General features: G+C 49.2%; 2 protein-coding genes across 4 annotated transcripts in view; one reads left to right on the top strand and one right to left on the bottom strand.

The window, feature by feature from the left end:
* MYH11 (myosin heavy chain 11) overlaps positions 1-17,476 on the top strand; it is a 154,255-nt gene extending 136,779 nt beyond the window's left edge. Inside the window, exons 29-43 of one of the 2 annotated variants that reach the window (XM_064295629.1) lie at positions 1,378-1,482; positions 1,570-1,722; positions 1,981-2,229; positions 3,802-4,014; positions 4,341-4,553; positions 4,790-4,951; positions 5,530-5,658; positions 5,959-6,047; positions 6,466-6,589; positions 7,172-7,380; positions 8,149-8,257; positions 8,334-8,506; position 9,134; positions 13,665-13,701; positions 16,747-17,476. In XM_064295629.1, coding sequence (XP_064151699.1) covers positions 1,378-1,482; positions 1,570-1,722; positions 1,981-2,229; positions 3,802-4,014; positions 4,341-4,553; positions 4,790-4,951; positions 5,530-5,658; positions 5,959-6,047; positions 6,466-6,589; positions 7,172-7,380; positions 8,149-8,257; positions 8,334-8,506; position 9,134; positions 13,665-13,701; positions 16,747-16,949 — 2,169 coding nt within the window. In that variant the 3' untranslated portion in view covers positions 16,950-17,476. The remainder of the gene's footprint in view (positions 1-1,377; positions 1,483-1,569; positions 1,723-1,980; positions 2,230-3,801; positions 4,015-4,340; positions 4,554-4,789; positions 4,952-5,529; positions 5,659-5,958; positions 6,048-6,465; positions 6,590-7,171; positions 7,381-8,148; positions 8,258-8,333; positions 8,507-9,133; positions 9,135-13,664; positions 13,702-16,746) is intronic. The other variant, XM_003421886.4, reaches the window with a different exon arrangement.
* A 981-nt stretch (positions 17,477-18,457) lies between these two features.
* The window catches only part of NDE1 (nudE neurodevelopment protein 1), a 39,309-nt gene continuing 37,798 nt past the window's right edge, over positions 18,458-19,968 (bottom strand). For both annotated transcript variants that reach the window (XM_003421882.4, XM_010601229.3), the window contains exon 9: positions 18,458-19,763. In XM_003421882.4, coding sequence (XP_003421930.2) covers positions 19,670-19,763 — 94 coding nt within the window. In that variant the 3' untranslated portion in view covers positions 18,458-19,669. The remainder of the gene's footprint in view (positions 19,764-19,968) is intronic.

Here is a 19,968-nt window from a genome sequence, read left to right as displayed (position 1 = left end):
TAACCTTACTCAATTTAATCTTTAAAAATCTTTACTTGTTCTTTCAACAAGTATCTATTAAGCGACCTGCTGTATGCTAAGTACTGTGCTCAACCTGAGATACAACAACAAGGAAGAAAATAGACACTGTCCTTGGCCTGGCTAAGCTCCAGTTCGGGGTGGGGGGTGAACATTCTAATCACACAAATATAAGATTATGCTGGAAAAGTGAGGCATGTAATGCAATTAAGTATAAACACAAGGTCCTAGCCTGGGCGCAGGAGTTGTCAGAGAAGCTTCCCTAAGGAGAACGTATATCTGACGGGTAATAGATGTCCACCAAGCAAATGTAGTGGCATATGCAAAGGCCCAGTAGTGGGTGGGAACATTAGAAGAGGTCGAATAAGGCCAGTCTACTGGAGTGCCAAATTCAAAGTGGTACAAAATGGGACTATAGAGGCCAGTTGTGGCCAGATGGTGCAGGGCCTTTGAGGCCCTATTGTACGCATGTTGGTACCCTGAGTGATGGGAAGCTATTGATGGATTTTATACTGAGGAATGACATGGTGTGTTTGTCTTTGGTATGATTTAGCTTTGAATAGACATTTGGCCTGACTTGCCATTCACGGGATACAGTTAATTTTTGATAAATCTTTAGTGTGCTCTCAGCCTAGGGAGGGTAGAGCATGAGCCTGATTGTCCCATATACCGCTGGGAGCAGTGGCTTTGCTAGCCTAATAAAAGCATTGTCCTAGAGGACCAGAGCCAAGCTATTTATATCCTTATTGTAAACGGGAATAGGATGGATGGTGAGTGGTAGCTCCAAAAGATCTGCTCTGAGATACTGGGGGCCTGAGTAAGGCAGAATACAGTAGGGGGTTTTTTACCTCTCGTGTCTTTGCTTTTAGCCATTAAAGATCAGTAAAAGAGCAAAGACTAGGGGTGAGGAAGCGGGGTAGTGGGTCAGGGTCCCAGATGTTTAGGTGCCCTCCTGCATGCTCCTCTCCAGCTTTATGGTGGGGAGTGGGCCAGTCCAGATCATCTCTCAGTGTCTGGACTGTCACACCCACTGCTTCATCTTTGCCAACGTAGTCAGGGATCCAGGATCCATTTAGGGGAATCAGGGCCTAGTCAATACACTTTAGGGTTCTAATAGGTTCTTAGAGCCAGAAAGTCTAGAGCCAGGGATCCTAACTTGTAGGCCATGGACTCTCCTGGGGGCCATGGAGTTATCAGAGTTGCATACCTTCATGGGTATTTTCCTGATCAGTGGGTAGCACAAGTTTTCTCACGTGAAGCTGCGTGATGTGTTTTGAGTAAAAGGGCTCCTCATACTTAATGAGGACAGGGATTCTGCTCTAGAGGCTCCGACTAACTGTACTCTCTCGGTGCCCTCAGAACGAAGTGGAGAGTGTCACAAGCATGCTCAATGAGGCGGAGGGGAAGGCTATCAAACTAGCCAAGGACGTGGCATCCCTTGGATCCCAGCTCCAGGATACACAGGTGAGCATCCTGCCAACAGCCAGGGGGACCTGGGGTACACCCTTCCTGGGAGTGGGTCCCTGGAACCTCCATGTGTCCTTTTCATAGGAGCTCCTTCAAGAAGAAACCCGGCAGAAGCTCAATGTGTCCACCAAACTCCGCCAACTGGAGGATGAGAGGAACAGCCTGCAGGACCAGCTGGATGAGGAGATGGAGGCCAAGCAGAACCTGGAACGGCACATATCAACTCTGAACATACAGGTGCCAGCTGCATGTCCTTGCTTCTGACATGGTCCCCTCAAACTCTTTTCTGGGCCTAGAGTCCACAAGTGTAGGTTGTGTGAGTTCTGATGTTTTATAGTAGAAGACTGGCACCATTTTGCTTTGCTTACTGTGGCTCCTCCTGCTGTTGGGTTTCTTCAATGAGAAGAAAGTAGTCTTCTCTTCTTAGGGTTTGGGGCAGGGACAGGGATCACTCATGGCTTTCCTCTCACCCCACCCTGGACACTGCCATTTCAGCTCTCTGATTCAAAAAAGAAGCTGCAGGACTTTGCCAGCACCGTGGAAGTCATGGAAGAGGGCAAGAAGAGGCTCCAGAAGGAAATTGAAGGCCTTACCGAGCAGTATGAAGAGAAGGCAGCTGCCTATGACAAACTGGAAAAGACCAAGAACAGGCTTCAGCAGGAGCTGGATGACCTGGTCGTTGATTTGGACAACCAGCGGCAACTGGTGTCCAACCTGGAAAAGAAGCAGAAGAAGTTTGATCAGGTAGGGGTGGGAGTGCCCTTTACTTAGTTCACAAACGCTGGTTGGGGGATCAGGTTTGTGTAGGCCTAGTATCAGGTGTGGAGCCCAGGTGACGCAGTGGTTAAGAGCTACGGCTGCTAACCAAAAGGTCAACAGTTCAAACCACCAGCCACTCCTTGGAAACGCTATGGGACAGTTCTACTCTGTGCTATAGGGGTGCTGTGAATTGAAATTGACTCGACTGCCAATGGGTTTGTTTGGTTGGTTTAGTATTATGTGTGGCTGGTGTGTGTGCACCTCGATCCCATCCTCTGCTTTGCTGGAGGCAATGGGAAGCGCCATTTTGCTTTGTGTGACCATGAAAGACTAGGGCTACTAGATCCGAGGACCCTTGACAACTGTGGACTTTTCTAAGTACCGCCCACCAGGGCCATCTGCAAACACAATTCTAGTCCTATAAGGAATGAGGTTCATTTATTTTATTCACTCAACAAGTATTTCAGTGCTTACTGAACATTGCAAGTAATTCAAAGTTTATACTCTTTAAATACCAACTTTCCCCCAACATTTCATTATGAAAAATTTCAAGCAACCTGCAAAGTTGAAAGACTTTTACAGTGACTACCCACCCGTACACCCACCACCTGGATTCAACTATTAGCATTTTACCATATCTGCTTTCACATAGTTATTCTATTCATAAGAATGGATCACATCTACCAACTGCATCTTTGACATGCATTTCAAAGCAAATTGACATCTCTACACTTTCTCCTCAATTTTTCAGCCTTCCATATCGTGAACTAGTGTTTTTTTTTTTAATTACTTTGCTTCTTTTGAGGTAAAATTTACACATAGTGAAAACACACAAATCTTAAGTGCTCTGACAAATGCATGCCCCTCTATGATCCAAACCCTTAAATACCAACTTTTAATTCATTTTACCCATATTCAGTAAATGTGATTTATTTTATAAGTGACTCAATATTATTCTAAAAATGAGTTTCTGGATTATACCATGAGGCCAACTGCCAGAGGTGAGGTGTGGGGGCTCATTGCTGCTCTCCAGACGGCCGGTGCCGGTTTCTCACTCCCAATTCTTCCCTTTTCCATCAGCCATCCCTTCTCATGCCAGCTCGTCTTCATTGCTTCTATCCTGCGGCTTCATTATCTGGTCGAGGGCCCGAGGTCACTTCCTGTCATATAGACTATAGGGTTTTTGTGTTGACTGTGCTCTTGGGAGACCCCTGTGCTTCCATCCACACACTCATCATTTCCCTAATATAGTTGATAGGAAGCTGCTTGTGGCCATGAAACAACAAAAGAATTTATTGGTCTCTGGCAGGATTAAACATCACTTTGACCTCTTTGACCTTTGACCATGACCTAACCAATGTGGCCAGCTTTAGTGGTTGCAGAGCTGATCCTGGTGTTGGGCAAGACTGGTGCAGGAGTCAGAAAGCAAGATGATTACAGACAACTTCCAAAGACAGCTAAAATTACTTGCACCTGGATAAATTCAGTAGCACACAAGGCCTCTTCCCCATTAAGTGAAGCCAGCACAAGTGCTCACCTCTGGGTCTTGTTTTGTAGTTGTTAGCCGAGGAGAAAAACATCTCTTCCAAATATGCGGATGAAAGGGACAAAGCAGAAGCAGAAGCCAGAGAAAAGGAAACCAAGGCCTTGTCCCTGGCTCGGGCCCTTGAAGAGGCCTTGGAAGCTAAAGAGGAACTCGAGAGGACCAACAAGATGCTCAAAGCTGAGATGGAAGATCTGGTTAGCTCCAAGGATGATGTGGGCAAGAATGTAAGTCGCTCTGTATTGTCTTTGCTCGTCCGTATTTTAACCCACCCTCTTTGATATTAAGCAATAATCAGGAGTCGAAGGCAATTCTTCAGGCTGGTGCAAAGGTGGGGGAGTGGTTTGGAACAGCAGTTGGGATGAGGCTGAGTCGAGGCTCCGAGGGGAAGGCTCTCGTCTACACTCCCAGGGGCCGTCTTGATTCATAGCCGGGCATCCTGCATGCAGGCAAAGCCACCACTGACCTGAATGAGATACCTCTCACTGGGATTCACTTGACTGTCTCAGTGGAGTCAGCCCTCATGTAGAAGGTACTGCTGCTCTCCCTACAGGTCCATGAGCTGGAGAAGTCCAAGCGTGCCCTGGAGACCCAGATGGAGGAGATGAAGACCCAGCTGGAAGAGTTGGAGGATGAGCTGCAGGCAACAGAAGATGCCAAGCTGCGGCTCGAGGTCAACATGCAAGCCCTCAAGGGCCAGTTTGAGAGAGATCTCCAAGCCCGGGACGAGCAGAATGAAGAAAAGAGGAGGCAGCTCCAGAGGCAGGTAAACCACGTCATGGGGAGGAAGGAAGGGGTGGCCTATTTCATTCCTGCCACCACCACTCCCGGCTTCATGGAGACTCTTCGCTCATCTGCAACCTGGGGATGAGAAAACCCACCTGGCAGGTAGTTTGGGGTGGGGGGTGGCAGGAGTGGTGAGCACCTGGGGGCTCCGTGAGAGTCGGCTGGAGTGGAGTCCAGGGTGCAGCCCAGCTGCAAACAGCTCTCTTCCTCGCTCAGCTTCACGAGTATGAGACAGAACTGGAAGATGAGCGAAAGCAACGCGCACTGGCGGCTGCAGCCAAGAAGAAGCTGGAAGGGGACTTGAAAGACCTGGAGCTGCAGGCTGACTCAGCCATCAAGGGGAGGGAGGAAGCGATCAAGCAGCTTCGGAAACTGCAGGTGGGTGAAGCCCTGGGTTCCAGGTGTGGAGCGGAAGGAGGCTACAGCTCCTCTGGGGCCAGGTACATGAGTAGCAAGAGGAGAAAGCAGGCCTGTCTCTGTCTTTGCTGCTAGTTCAGCTGGTGTTTCTCCAACACCGTTTAGCTTTCAGGGGCTGTCTCCTGCCCTGCGGAACCCAGTTGCCATTGAGTTGATTCTGACTCACAGTGATCCTATGTGTGTCAAAGTAGAACTGTGCTCTATGGGGTTTTCAATGGCTGAGTTTTCAGAAGCAGGTTGCCAGGCCTTTCTTCTGTGGCACCTCTAGGTAGACTTGAGCCTTGGTTAGCAGCTGAACAGGGCTAGGGCCCTGTTATTGGGCATTTGGCCCCTGCCCTCAGAGGCACAGCTTCTTGAACAGGACTGATGGTACACCCAGAATGGTGCCCCCAAACAGCCACCTGCCCTCCTGATGCTGAAGGCAATACCCGTGTAACCGGAACTCTTCTGGGGCTAACTGTGGAAAACCCTAGGGGTTGGCCTAGAAAGGTAAGTTGAGTAAGGATGTCTTAGCTTGTCCTTCCTGTTGACTCACGCAGGCGCAGATGAAGGACTTTCAGAGAGAGCTGGAAGATGCCCGGGCATCCAGAGATGAGATCTTTGCCACAGCCAAAGAGAATGAGAAGAAAGCCAAGAGCTTAGAAGCTGACCTCATGCAGCTACAGGAGGTAATGCCTTCTGGATAGGACAGCCTCAGTGGGGGTATCATGGTAGCCACTCTGATGCCCAGGTTTGTGTGTTCAAGATCTCTGCCTCATACAGCATTCCAAATGGGTGCACCCATCGTAAGAGCACTCAAAGATCCATCCTTTTCTCCTCTGATGTAGCTGTGGGCTCAGATGTAGAAGCCATTCCCAGGGTGGCTGCAGACTGTGGGGGGCCTGGTGATGGGAGCGGGCTGGGCTCTTGGGTAGGGCTTGGCTCCCCTGCCCACCAGGGGACAGCAGATTTCCTTCCTGGCCCTCCAGGATCTTGCCGCGGCTGAGCGGGCTCGCAAACAGGCAGACCTGGAGAAGGAAGAGCTGGCAGAGGAGCTGGCCAGCAGCGTGTCAGGAAGGTAAGGAGCCACACTGCCCTGAACGGGGCAGGAGGGATGTTCTAGACCCAGAGGGTGAGGTCAGAGCCCTGTGGATCCCCATCTTAAAGCTGAAAACAATGGCACACTCCACTGACCTCGTGGCAGGGCTTGATGCCCAGTGGTGAGTCTTCCTCTGGGAGAGCGGCAGTTTCACTCATGCTGGACAAGCAGCAGGGTGGTGATGAGGAGGCTGGGAAAGAGCCACTCCTCACACCAGTACGAGTCCTGCTCCCTGTTGTGAGCTGTGTGACTCTGGACAAGACTCTTAGTCCTCTCTGTGCCTCGGTTTCGTCAGCTGTAAGATGAGGGCAGTCCCGAGGCACTGTTCCTGCAAAGAGCAGGTGTTTTCTAAGCCAGGATGAGGCTGGAGCCCTGGTTGTGGCTGCATCTCCCTTAGGAATACACTCCAAGATGAGAAGCGCCGCCTGGAGGCCCGCATCGCTCAGCTGGAGGAGGAGCTGGAGGAGGAGCAGGGCAACATGGAGGCCATGAGTGACCGTTTCCGGAAAGCCACGCAGCAGGTGAGGCACACCGCCTGGACCAGCCCTGCCACAGGGCCAGGCTCAGGGTTCCAGCATGGGGGCATGACGTACATTGAAGGCCCCCTGCGGCCCAGGGCAGTGGGGAACAGAGAGATGTGAGGGCAGGGCTCACACCCTTATCCCCACTCCTTCCTCTCCCCCGCTGGTGTCACTCTTCAGCTGCTCTGCCCACTGTCTTCAGAACACCTAACACCTGACTGCAGTATCTCATGTGGTCATGAGTGTACATCTGGCTCCCTCCTTTACGTCAGGGCCTTCTGCTGGAGGGCATTCAGTGACATTCCAGATGACGGTCACTAAGGACACATCATGTGACCCACCCCAATCCAGGGCAGAGAACAGACAAGGGACCAGATGCCAAGAGGAGAGGGGGAGGAGGGGCATCACTGAGCTTCCTGGAAGAGAGAACCTCCTGACCTGGAGTTGGCTAGTGGAAGAAAAGGGAGGGGAAGGCGCACAGACGCAGAGACCGCAGGAGGCTGGAGGCAGCAGGCTTGCCATCTCAGGGATGCTGCCTGGGCTTCCTTGCACCCACCGTGTGGTCTTCACCCTTGTCCCCAGGCCGAGCAGCTCAACAACGAGCTGGCTACAGAGCGCAGCACAGCCCAGAAGAACGAGAGTGCACGGCAGCAGCTCGAGCGGCAGAACAAGGAGCTCCGGAGCAAGCTCCAGGAGATGGAGGGGGCAGTCAAGTCCAAGTTCAAGTCCACCATCGCAGCACTGGAGGCCAAGATCGCACAGCTGGAGGAGCAGGTCGAGCAGGAGGCCAGGTACGGTGGGCCCAGTGTCTCTATCCTCCTGGTGACTGGCAGGATGTTGGGGAGCCTCTGGCATCAGCTCTGCCTTGCGGAAAATAAGCCCAGCAGTCCCCATGCTGCAGGAATGATATGAGAATTGAATGGGGACATGGCGAAGGGTTGTTCCCGGCCTACAGAGAGCGCTTTACACGCGAGCTACTTTTGGTAGCATGGCTATCCCCACAGGCACAAGCTAGCTCTCCAAGGCACACACATGCTTTTCCTACCTGTGCTTGTGGGGACATCATGTTAACAGATGTATGAAAAGCCCAAGTCTTCAACCCACTCAGCACACAGAGATGGGCAGGCTTCTCAGCTTAATTACCCATCGACTGAGGCCTAAAGTCAGTGTACAAATTCGGTGGATTTTAGAGTCCTCGGATACGTGCAACCATCACCACAGTTGATTCTAGAACATTTTCTTCACCCCTAGAAGAAACCCTACCCCCTTTATGTCACCCCTCCCCCCTCAGCAACCACTAATCCACTTTCTGTCCATCTACATTTGATTTCATGGCTGGCTTGTTTTACTCAGCGTGTTTCTGAGGTTCATCCACGTTGTAGCATGAAGTGGTATTTCACTCCTTTGTCTGACCCATTCTTGGGATATGTCCTGATCCGGGGCTCAGAAAGTGTGCTCAGGGTAGGCAAGATGCTGTATCAGGTTTACACACCAGTTATACAGGGAACATCCCATTGGAGACGGTTTCCCTGTCTCTCCCTGTCTCTCCGTGTGTGCAGAGACAAGCAGGCAGCTGCCAAGTCACTGAAGCAGAAGGACAAGAAGCTGAAGGAGGTCCTGCTGCAGGTGGAGGACGAGCGCAAGATGGCGGAGCAGTACAAGGAACAGGTACCCCTGCCCCGTGCAGGCCTTCCCAGCACCCTCAGGCCCCCAGGCCCTGCTGACCCCGTGCTCACTCTGACAGGCGGAGAAGGGAAACCTGAGGGTCAAGCAACTCAAGAGGCAGCTGGAGGAGGCGGAGGAAGAGTCCCAGCGTATCAACGCCAACCGCAGGAAGCTACAGCGGGAGCTGGATGAGGCCACGGAGAGCAACGAGGCCATGGGCCGGGAGGTGAACGCCCTCAAGAGCAAGCTCAGGTAAAGCAGCCGCCCGGCCCCAGCCTGGTCTGGTCTCTCTAGGTGGAGAGGCGACTTGGGGGTGGTTCTCAAAAAAAAAAAAAAAGCATGAAATGCCCATCATAAATGCCCGCCATGAGCCCCCCTTGCCCCTTCCCGTGGTTTCTCTTGGCTCATTATTAGCAAGCACTGGTGTGTGCCAGGCACTGAGACACGGCCCAGCTCTGCCTCTGAGGCGCTTACTGTGGTCTTTAAGCTTTGCTTCCCATCCCATTTTCCTATGCAGGAGGTACAGCATCCCTGACTCCTGAAACCTTTTCTTCATATGACCCTTGACAATTGTAAATCTCCTCACTCCTAACCTCTTTGAACATTCCCTTCACTTTCTTGCTCTAACTCGGGGTTCTTAGCCTCGGCACTACTGACGTTTTGGGGCCCGATAATTCTCTGTTGTGCAGGCGGTCCTGTGCACTGTAGGATGCTTGGCAGCATCCCTGGTCTCTACCCGCTAGATGCCAGTAGCACCTCTCCACCAGTTGTGACAACAAAAATGTCTCCAGACACTCAAATGTCCCCTTGGCGGCAGTCACCTGCAGTTAAGAACCTGCTCCAACTGGAGCAGGGCTGTTACCTCTCCCCAAACCTCAGAGTTCTGGGCCTAAAGGATGGCAGGTAGCCACCTTGCTCCTCAGTGCTGCTTCCACCCACCCTTCCTTGTCGCAGGAGGTTTTAGGTCCTAGTTCCTACCACTCTTCTACTCTAGTCCTCACGCTATTCTTGGTGATTTCAACGTCAGCAGGCAACCCAACCTCTCTGTTCCTTGTTCTTTTCTCCTCCATGAACCTGCTACTCCGAGGGCTTTACCAGTAACTCTAAGCCGTCAGTAATTTTAACATTGAGTGTCTCATCTGGTTCCCTGGGGCTTTCAGCCCACCAAGCTCTCATCCCCCCTCACCATCTTTACCAGCTTCAAGCCATGGTTAGTCATGCTAATGACTCCTTCCACCCAACCTTCACTCCCTAGCCCTTCTCTTGTTTGGTTGTACTCATTTGGTTAAATTAAAACCAAGCCCACTGCTGCTGAGTCAATTCCAACTCGTAGTGACCCTACAGGACACAGGAGAACTTCCCCACAGGGTTTCCAAGGAGTGGCTGGTGGATTCGAAATGTCGACCTTTTGGTTAGCAGCTGTAGCACTTATCCACTGTGCCACCAGGGCTTCTTGGTTAAACCACAACCCCAATTAAATCATTTGCTGGTTCCTCTTTTTTTTTTTTTACATGTCAAAACTGTCCACCTTCTCCACGCTGGCTGCTGAAAGGGGCAAGAGAAAAACAGACAACTACATTCCCACTCTGCCCCTTGACCACTAACATCGCGCAGACTTCCCTGCTGCTGCTGCCCCCCTCCCCGATCCTCAAGCTCTCCCCCTCTCCTGTTGTGTGTCATGGATTCTAACTCACAGTGACTCTATAGGACAGAGAACTGCCCCACAGGGTTTCCAAGGCTGCAATCTCTACGGAAGCAGATCGCCATATCTTTTTCCCGAGGAGTGGCTGGTGGGTTCAAACTGCGGACCTTTCGGTTAGTAACCGAGCACTTAACCACTGCACCACCAAGGCTCCTTTCCCCTCTCCTAGAGATCTCCTTTTTACTACTCGCCTCATCCTCACTGTAGCTGATGACCTTACCTCCTGTTTAACTGAAAAATAGAAATGATCAGAAAAGTACACAACTCCCACTACCCATCTCCCCATGAGATGTTCCACTTTTTTCCCTGTTTCTGTGGCTGAACTGTTCAGAAACAAGGCCAACACCTCTTTAGACCCACCAATGGTTTACTCCAGAAATTCTTACCTCTCTCTTTTGCAACGTTTTCCCTCTTACTAAATCATCCCATCAGCTTAAAAAACCTTAGTCCTGCGTCCCTGATAAACCCGATCTAAGCAAAACCGTAAGGAAAGAGTTGCTGTTTCCAGCTCTCCTCCTTGCTCTCTAAAACCCACACCAGTCAGGCTACAGGCCCAGTGGCTTCAGCATGGAGAGACGCCAGGCTCCGTCCTCATCTGACTCAGCAGCAGCCCTGGATACACTTTCCTCACTGGGCTTCTGGACACCACCCCTACCTGGTTTCCCTCCTACCTTTCTGGCTGTCTCTTTCCATCTCCTTTGCTGGTACCTCTCATTTCAAAACACCCTTGGCACTGGACTGCCAGGGCACCATCTTGGTCCTCTTTTCATCTCTCTCCTCTGCTCACTCCCTGTGATTTCAACTAGTTTCATGGGTCAGCAAAAAAAGAGGGAGACCCTCAATGACACAGTGGCTGCAACGGTGGGCTCAGACACAGTAATCAGTGTGAGGATGGTGCTGGACCAGGCAATGGTTATATAAGGTTGCTATGAGTCAGAGCCGACTTGAGGGCACCTAACAACATGGCTTTAAAACACCATCTGCAGCTGATGAATTCCAAGTTTCTATCTCCAGCCCAAGCTTCTTCCCTGAACTCTGGACCATCTTGGCATTTCCACTCAGATGTCTAACAGGCATCTAACATACCCCACCCTGAGCCTGGATGGAACCCCTCCACCCCACCCCAAAGCCAGCATCTCCAACATCCTCCCCAGCTCAGCACCTGAGATGAAGAACCTGCTATTAACTCAGACCAAAACCCTGTGGTCCTCCTTTCTTCTTCTCTCTCCCTTACATTCCGCATCCAGACTGTCAGAAAATCTGGTCAACTTTACCTTACCAATCCGGCACATCTGCATCCAACCACTGCTTGCTACCTTGGTGCAAGCCACCTGTCACCTCTCATCTAGTCACTTTCACAGGCTCCGACTGAGTCTCCTGCTTCCACACTGCCCCCTATAATCTGTTCTCAACACAGTGGCCAGAGGGATCCTGGTTTAATGACAGTCAGACCACACCCCTCCTTTGCTCCAGAACTTCCACCTCACTCAGAGCCTAACCACAGGCTTTACAAAGATAAGTCTCAGTAAAAACAAAAACCCAGTGCTATGTCTCGAGTCTCGGTAGGCCCTACCTAATCTGTGTCCGCTGCCCCTGAATTACCTGTCTGACCTCTTCACACACTGCCTCAGGGCCCTTGCACCAGCTGTTTCCTCTGCCTGGAATGATCTTCCCCCAGACAACTGCAGAGCTCCCTCCCTCCCTCCCTTCTGGTTTTTACTCAGATGTCACTCTGTCTAAAATCCCAGCCTCACTCCCTATAGATCCCCTCTGCTTCCCTGCTGTGTCTTTTTCTCCTAAGCCACATGTTACGTGGTATTTATTTTACTCGCTTGTCTCATTTATGGTCCATCTTCCCTTTAGGCCTGTAAGCTCTGTGAGTACAGAGGTTTGGTCTTTACTCCCAATGTCTATCATAGTGCTGGGCAGGGTAAACCTTCAATAAATGAGTTATGGATGACGTCTCTTCAGCTTCATTCTCAAACCACCTCCTCCATTTTGCCCTGGCCTCTCACTACCTCTGCTGTTGTTCACTTGATATCTGCTGTTTTAATCCTACATACATGTATTTGCAAATAAAACTCACCACCCCTAGATTGTTAAACCAGCACCACCTGCGTTAACAGATCACAATGAAATTAAATACAGCAAAAGAAAACAGAGTTCTAGCCATGTGTCCTCCTGGTGACTCTGACCCCAAGACCTGCATCTCAGTTAGAAAGGGACAGGACGTCAGCACCAAGCAGACTCTGACACAATCAGATGTTATTTAAAGAGACTTGAAAAGGAATTACCTTTCTCACTGTGCAAGCCAGTGGCGTGCTCTGGAATCACCTAAAATCACCAGGCATATCGATCAACTCCACACACTTTGGGAGCCATGGCCATGGGACAAGGGAAAATCCAACCTCAGTGGGGAGAAGGGAGTGGCTGGTTCAGGGCACCAGGGCAGGAAAGGGGAGGGAGGCTGTGTATCCTGCTACAATGGGATGGAAATAGACCTAATGCTTAGTGGTGCAGCAGGGTCCGGGAGCAGCTCCCCTGAGAGCTGTCAGAGGAGGAGATACCCCCTACAGAATGAGGGTCTACTGGTGGCTCGGTACCCCGCCCTCCTTAGTGGCTGGGCCGAGTGGTAGGGAGACAGTCAGCCACTCCAATCCTTGCAGCCCCTGCTGTCTTGCTCCCTGAGCTTGGGCCTGATTCCACTGGCACACACTGAACATCCCCTGTGGGGTTTGGCCCAGACAACAGACCTTTCTTCTAGGTAATGCAAGTCAATGCTGCACAAACCATTGCTGCCAGTCCTAATACGAACTTACAATTAATGCAGGCTGTAGACGTGTCATACCTCTTCTGCCCTGTCCGAGTCTCAGGTGCACAAAATCAAGTTCTAGGGCTTTGAATGAAGTTGGCAAGCTCAGCCAGCTCCACATTGAGCAAGGAATTGCAAAGCCAAGTTTCACACTATTTTATCAGCCAGATAAATGTCAACACCAAAACCAAACCAGCTGCCATCAAATTGATCCCAACTCATGGTGACCCCACATGTTGCAGATAAAAGTGCGCTCCACAGTGTTTTCAAGGCTATGATCTTTTGGAAGGAGATTGCCAGGCCTTTCTTCCAAGGAGCCTCTGGGGTGGGTTTGAACTGCCAACACATCAGTTAACAGTTCAGTGGTTAACAGTTTGCGCCACCCAGGGACTCCTAAATCTCCACACAGGCCCTTTTTAAAGCCTGACCAACATACGTATCATTTGCCACGGGGCCAATCATCTCCAACACGAGCTACAGAAGGTATCCATCTTTACGTCCTTGCTAGAGGTATAAAAGGTTGAAGGCCAAATAATAATAAAGATGGCACTGCAGGGGCCTGGCCTGGCACTTTTCAGCTTCTGTTCCAGGACTTGCTTACCCAAATGCCTTTCCCTTCTGGAACAGGTATGCATAATGGGAGGAAACATCCTGCCTTCTTAAAAGGAGTTCTGAAGTATAGACATTTTCTTATTAATTAAAAAAAAAAAACTACACTCTTTTTATGTGTCAGTCTTTCAGACTTCTTGACCTCAGCGGCCTAGACGCAAAGTTGATTTAAAAGTGCTTTTAGTTATTTAGCTGAAGCAAATGCCTTTAATTATTAAAAACGTACTTAAATGGGTGCCTTCGTTTTGCTGCTGGTAACCACTAGGGACTCTCTCTCTGTTTCAGAGGCCCCCTCCCCCAGGAAACTCCGCAATGACTCACCAGGTATCATGCCTTCAGCTTTGCAGCTCATGTGTGTTGCGCTCAGTTTCCATTTTCTTCCTGCCCAGCGTGCCCCAGCCCTTTTTTTTTTTTGGGCCCTTGCAAATTTTTGTGAGATTCCTACAAAATCTGAGGGCCTGGGTATCTTAGTTCAAAACTGTCTTGAATCAAAACCAAGGTAAATGTGACTGTAAGACCTCATCACTCGACCCATTTTCCTTCCCCTCTTCTGGACAGCGCTTTGGCAGACAACACGGCACTGAACAACAGGACCTTATCACCGTGTTTTGAAACTTTAGAGGCTGTATGTTGCTGGGGTTTTTCTTACCTGCATGGTGAGGGCCTCTCACACTGTTAGGATGCTCGGCTCTCTTCCCTTATACAGTTAAGACACACCACTGAGTGGATATGACAATTCCACTATTGAGGTACATGCCTGGAGAATGTACTTGATTTTGATCTGGCTGGTCTGGTTCACAAATTAGACATAAGAGGGCACACAGGTCCATGATAACCACAGCCCAGCAACTTGTCCTCCCAGTCAAGCTTTCACAAACTTGCCTGCAAAGGAAATGAACACTTGCTGTGATGGTTTTACAAATGCCAGGATTGCACAAGGCTTGAGCAAGATGTAGCTGCTTACTGCATCATCAGGGCAAGAGGGGGGAAGCCTGGCACTGCAAAAACAAGCGCTGGCAGAGCCTTGTCCAGAGGCCTCACGGGCACGTTCCAGGACGGGAATGGACACTCAAGACTCAAGGAAGCCCACAGGGCCCTTCCCGAGAGAGTGAAGAGGTCTCTACTTCTCTGGATTGTAACAGCTTTTTTGATGTGAAGTTAGGCACCTGGGGCCTGGTTTCCCTCTCCCCACCCCTTGAGAGGCCAAACAAGCCCTAGCTATGTCCATCTTTTCTTCTGGAGACTCTCAGCTTTGCTGTTGCTACCCAAATACTTAAAGCTGGAAGAGGCCTTGGCAAGAGCTTTCGTGTCGGTTTCACAGGGGAGCAAATACATCTGTAGGACTCATAGCTTTCGAGCAACTCCAATTGGAATCATAGGAGTAAGCTAAAGTTGAGGGTAGGATGGAGGGAAGGACAATAGTTGGGGCGAAACTGAGTCCTTGCAAAGCAGCAGGGTGCTTACCCTCTTGTACTTAGATCTGGTGTGCCAACAGTGCCCTGGAGAAGTTGAGTCCACGAATAGCATCCGAATTCTCCAGGATCAGACTCTGTAAGAAAACCTTTAAAGGGGTCCCTTACTTCTGTAGCAAATGTGGCCAGGGGCAGTCCTTGCCTAGGGTTTGAAACCTAGCTCTTCTGAGAGGCATCTGAGCCAGAATGTTCCCTGTGGAATGGCATCCCAGGAGGGCTTACAACAGCCCAGGGCACAATTTACTTCTTAGATCAGGGGAGCAAACTTATCCGTTGAACTCTCTTCTAGTTAGCAAATACTGATTCTCCCAAGAGGCAAAACCAAGCTCCCTGGAGCCGTGAAGCTCAGGCTTGGAACTATTTCCTAGTCCGAGGGAATCCTGCTGGGAAGGCCTTTCTCCTCCCTGCTTCTCACTGGTTTTGAACCTGGAGGGCTGAGGTGGAAGGAGCTATATAGACATACAGGCAACAGTGCAAATGACTGTTGATCCTGCTCTTTCCACCCCTCATTTTGGGACCCTTCTGTTGGACTCAAGTTCTTGGAAAACCTACTGTTAAAGAAAAAAGCTTTTATAAGTCACTTCTAGAGAGAGAGAGCAATGGAAAGTTAGTTCTCAGGGAGATGGAGCCTAGAAGCTTCCCTCCGAAGTGAGTGGAACTGGCCTGAGACTCTCTGGTTGGGGTGGCTACAACTTTAAGTATTTATTCCTGATCGCTGTACCTCGGGAAGCACCACCCCCTGAACCTGGGTGGGCTTTACCAGCTCTGGGATCCTCACCTTCTCTTGTCTCCAAAAGGCTCACGTCAGAATTCCTCTTCTCAGCGATCATGAATCTCTGGGCCTTGCTTATGCCTCTAGTCTTACTTGTCTGAATCGTTTCTTTTGACTAAAGAGTGGGTAACTGGGGTGGGCTTACCCTCGTGGCTTCTCTGTCCAGCCTTTGGGTGATGAGCAGGTCATTTTCCTGACAAAAAGTTTGCTTTCTTCTGAGACATCCTAAAATGAGTTAAGGCCTGTGCTCCAATTCAGGTCAAACAGGGCCAGGTGGCCAGAGCCCAACAGTGATTACTTGTTGTGATCCTGAAAATACTGCTAACGTCTCTTCCAAACAGCAAAGGTTAGCTGCAGGTGGGTCTGGCATTTCCTCCTCCTGGCCACCTCAGCTCCATACCCCCCACCCAAAATCTCACTTCACATGACCAGCCCTTCCTATGGAAGCAGGTCAGGCCTGGGTGGTAACTTGAGACAGCATCTGGCAGGACCAGAGAAAAGACGGAGGGGAGAGCTAATGACAGAGAGAAGGGTGCCCTACTAGCTAAAGCTAAAATATACCTCAATTATTACTACATGTAAATTATTTTTCTAACAAATATTCACTGAGCACCTATCCCCACACAGTACCTACCACAGTAAGGCATAAAAAAATAGGCATAATCCCGCCCTGGTGGAACTCAGTCCAAGAAGCTCCACACCAGCAAGGGGCGATGACTTGTTCTTTAGCCAAGGAGCACCCTCTGTCCCACTCCTTAGCTCACTTTCCCTGGCTAGGAACCACTGGGGGGCCCTTGCCCACACGGGATGAATAAAAAACAAAGGGAAGCATAAATCTCCATCTTTTTTTTTTCTTTTTTAAATGGAAGGCCCCAGATCAGAATCCTGTGAGCCATTGAATGGTTGAGCCAAACATTTTTTTTGAAAAGACTAAATCCTCCCATTTCAGCTGATTAAATGCCTTATGACAGGTCAGAATTTGCTGACTTCAACCTGAACATTTGCGTATGATTTGTTTTGAGTTTGTGTTTGGTTTTGTCCCTTATTAAGAAATTTATTCCAATTTTCGGGGAGCCTTTTTTTTTTTTTTACTAAGGAAACGTGTGTTTTTCTTAAAACCCACAGGCGAGGAAACGAGACCTCTTTTGTTCCCTCTAGAAGGTCTGGAGGACGTAGAGTTATTGAAAACGCAGATGGTTCTGATGAGGAAATGGACACACGAGATGCAGACTTCAATGGAACCAAAGCCAGTGAATAAGCCACTGGCCAGTTTTGCACCTCAGCAGGAAAAAAACAGAACAAGACGAAACCCAGCGGACGGTACTTAGCACTGTCAAAATCCATGTTCAAATTCCAAACACCACAGACACCCATCACAACGAATATAAAACCACCACCCTGTATTCGGGGTATAAATTTAAGTTTCATGCTGTACCAGATGAGAAAAAGCCAAGAGGAAACACATGCCCTCCTCTCCCTGTACCAATAAATTGTGCAGAGATTTTGAGTTTAGAAAAATACATCACAGTAACCAGTCACTGACAACCTAGTTTTCATGAAATTGGGAGAAAGTTACCAAAATGGGTGCCAGTGCCCCCCACTCCCAAATCATCCCCTATCCTGTGTACCCTTCAAACTCCTTCAGTTGGCCCTTGTTTGAGAATTCTTTATTTCCCTCCTGGTTACCACACCTCTGATGCACACAGCTCACCAAGACCAAGTGCCTTCTTTAGTCACGAGAATTAAAAAAAAAAAGACACTCTGCTCAGATGGGCAAGAGCAGGAATGTTACACTGTTTTATATGCACCCCGATTGTACTTAAGGACACCTTCACTAATAAAAGGTTATAAATCACTAGAATGTAGTGGGCTTTTCTGTTGCGTGATCTTCTATAGAGCAAAGAGAGGGCGTGGTGGGGGGGGTTCTCATTTAATCCTCGCAACAACCTTACGAAGTCAGGGTTGTTATTTCTTCAGTGGGGAAACCGAGGCCCAGGGAGGTAGACTAAGTTGCCCAAGATCCAACAGACCTCTTCTCACAGACGATCTCAAGATCTTCTCTCAAGGAGAGAGAGATGCAAAGCGAGACGTCTGAGAGGACTTTTCCAGCCAGGATGTGGGTGGCTTGAGGCCAGAGGCGCACGATGATGTGCTGGGATCAGCACAGCACCACCTCCTGGACCGTCCACTGATGACCCGGAAGAACATTTTTATCAACTGAAACTGATACGTACACAGTATGAGGAGTATAAAATGTCCCTGGAATTTTTAAGTGGAAACAGAAGATTTCTACTACTGGCCTCTTTCACCCAGCAGAGGCCAACAAGCTTTCTGTAAAGGCTGGATAGTAAGTTTTTTAGGTTTTGCAGGCTAAATATGGTCTCTGCCGTATATTCTTCTTCCCCCCCCCTTTTTTTAATAACCCCTTAAAAATGTAAAAAAAACATTCCTTGCTTGAGGGCTGTACAGGCACAGGCTGCGGGCCCTTTTCCTTCTTCAGCTTGAGTGTCTCAGTGGAGATCTGTTCGCCACGGTTCTGTTCAGCACAAACCATTCCATACACTAACCCAGTGGGATAAAACAGACTGGAGAAGAGAGGAAATACGGAAACTAAAAAAGACTCAACCGAATGACCAAATGCCTTTAGCAGTACACAAACATATCCCAAACACATTCCTAAAAAGCTAACTTGAATGGAATTTTTTTAAAACATTCAATTTTTGTCACATTTAGTTACATGGTTAAAAATAAAAGATAAAACCGTTTCCCACCACCACGCGTGCACACAGAAGTACAAACGTATGCTTCGGTATTGATTGAACACCACCACCAGGTGAACAGTGATTTCTCTTGATTTTTATTGTTCTTTTAAAAAAATAAAAGCACATCTTTTACTGATACAGGTTAAGGAGGTCTCTTAGGGTAACAAACCCGGCACTGCAGTTTAATTCTTCTGGGGCTTTCAGTAGCACTTAAAAAGTTCTATTTTTAATCAAAGACATTTTTGCTTTATTTTTGGAAAATAACTTAGTAACCAAAGGAAAGTCATTAAGGGACAAGCATGCTCCTGAAATTAGTGTGCTTTAACTGGAGTCTGAAAGTGTGAGAAAGCAGTCCTAACAAGCAGTGCTAAGGACGGATACACACCATCGAGGGCTGGAAATCCCGTGTTCATTTCCTTGTTTAAAAAGGACACTTCCAACAACAACCCTTCTTGTGTTTTCATCTTATTTGAAGGTCACCCCATTAATTTATCATGGCTTTGAATGAAGTCCTGTTCTCAGGGACTGCACTGCCAAGGCCACTCTGCCCCATGACCCCAGGGCCCGGAAGCTGAGGTCACCCCTATATGGGGGGGCGTGCAAGAGAACAGACAGTCAGGACTTGCCTACAGAGGACACAGATTTTCCCCTGACCCTGGGCTGATGCGACATTTACTCTAACACTTCACCTCACCTGTGAAAGCCTCAAGGAGAGGTTACAATGTCTCAGAGGTGCACTACCACTGTTTAAAAAAGGCACGTGCCTAGTCCATTCGTCCTTAGTGTGCTTTCATAAAGCACTGGAGATTTTGTTCTGGAAAATTCCAGTTGGGTGGGGGTTGGGCATTGGGGGTGAGTGCTTGAAAAGGCAGACGTGAGCCTCTGCGACGGGCTCAGAGACACATTTATGGAGTCTCCAGGCATTAAAAACACCCCTCCAGACCACTTGGGATTCTTGGGTTAGCATTAACCCTAGTCTCATCACCACACCTTAGAGCTCTTCCCAGAGGGTCCAGTCTGTCCCTGTCCCTTTGCCACACACAACAGTGGGGCCTGGGGGCCATGAGACAACCTTCCACCGGGACAAGCACCACGGGCTATTGTGACGGCCTCAAGTCATGAGTTTGGGCCACAGAGCACAAAGCTAACTATGATTACTGCTAGCTATTTTTTTTTTTCAAACTAATTTAAAATTAACAACAACAAAAAAACCCAACTAGTTTAAAGAGTGGAAGAAAGGTAACAACTTCTGAACAAACACCAGGGCTTCAGCTTCCGTGGTTTTCCTAAAGCAACATCTTGACTACACCCTGGGCTGACGGCAGCGATGGCGAAGAAATATTTGAAGGCGACTTCCCAAATTCCAGGCGTTTTCCCAACCTTCAGACAGAGCAAACCAAATTAAGCTGATATGACAGCTGTTAGCTAGCATCAGGGCACACAAGTTATAAGAAGGAATATCAAAAGGGTCAGGAGCAGTGTTTCACCACGCCTCAAATTTCTCTCCTGTGAAATGAAGACAAGCACACTGCTATCTATCTTGGGCATTCCCAAGGCTGCACAAAAGTCCAGGCTCAGAAGCCCC

The sequence above is a fragment of the Loxodonta africana genome, chromosome 12 (genome assembly GCF_030014295.1).
Source record: "Loxodonta africana isolate mLoxAfr1 chromosome 12, mLoxAfr1.hap2, whole genome shotgun sequence".
In the NCBI taxonomy this organism is placed as follows: domain Eukaryota; kingdom Metazoa; phylum Chordata; class Mammalia; order Proboscidea; family Elephantidae; genus Loxodonta; species Loxodonta africana.
This window is presented reverse-complemented; position numbering and strand designations above follow the sequence as displayed.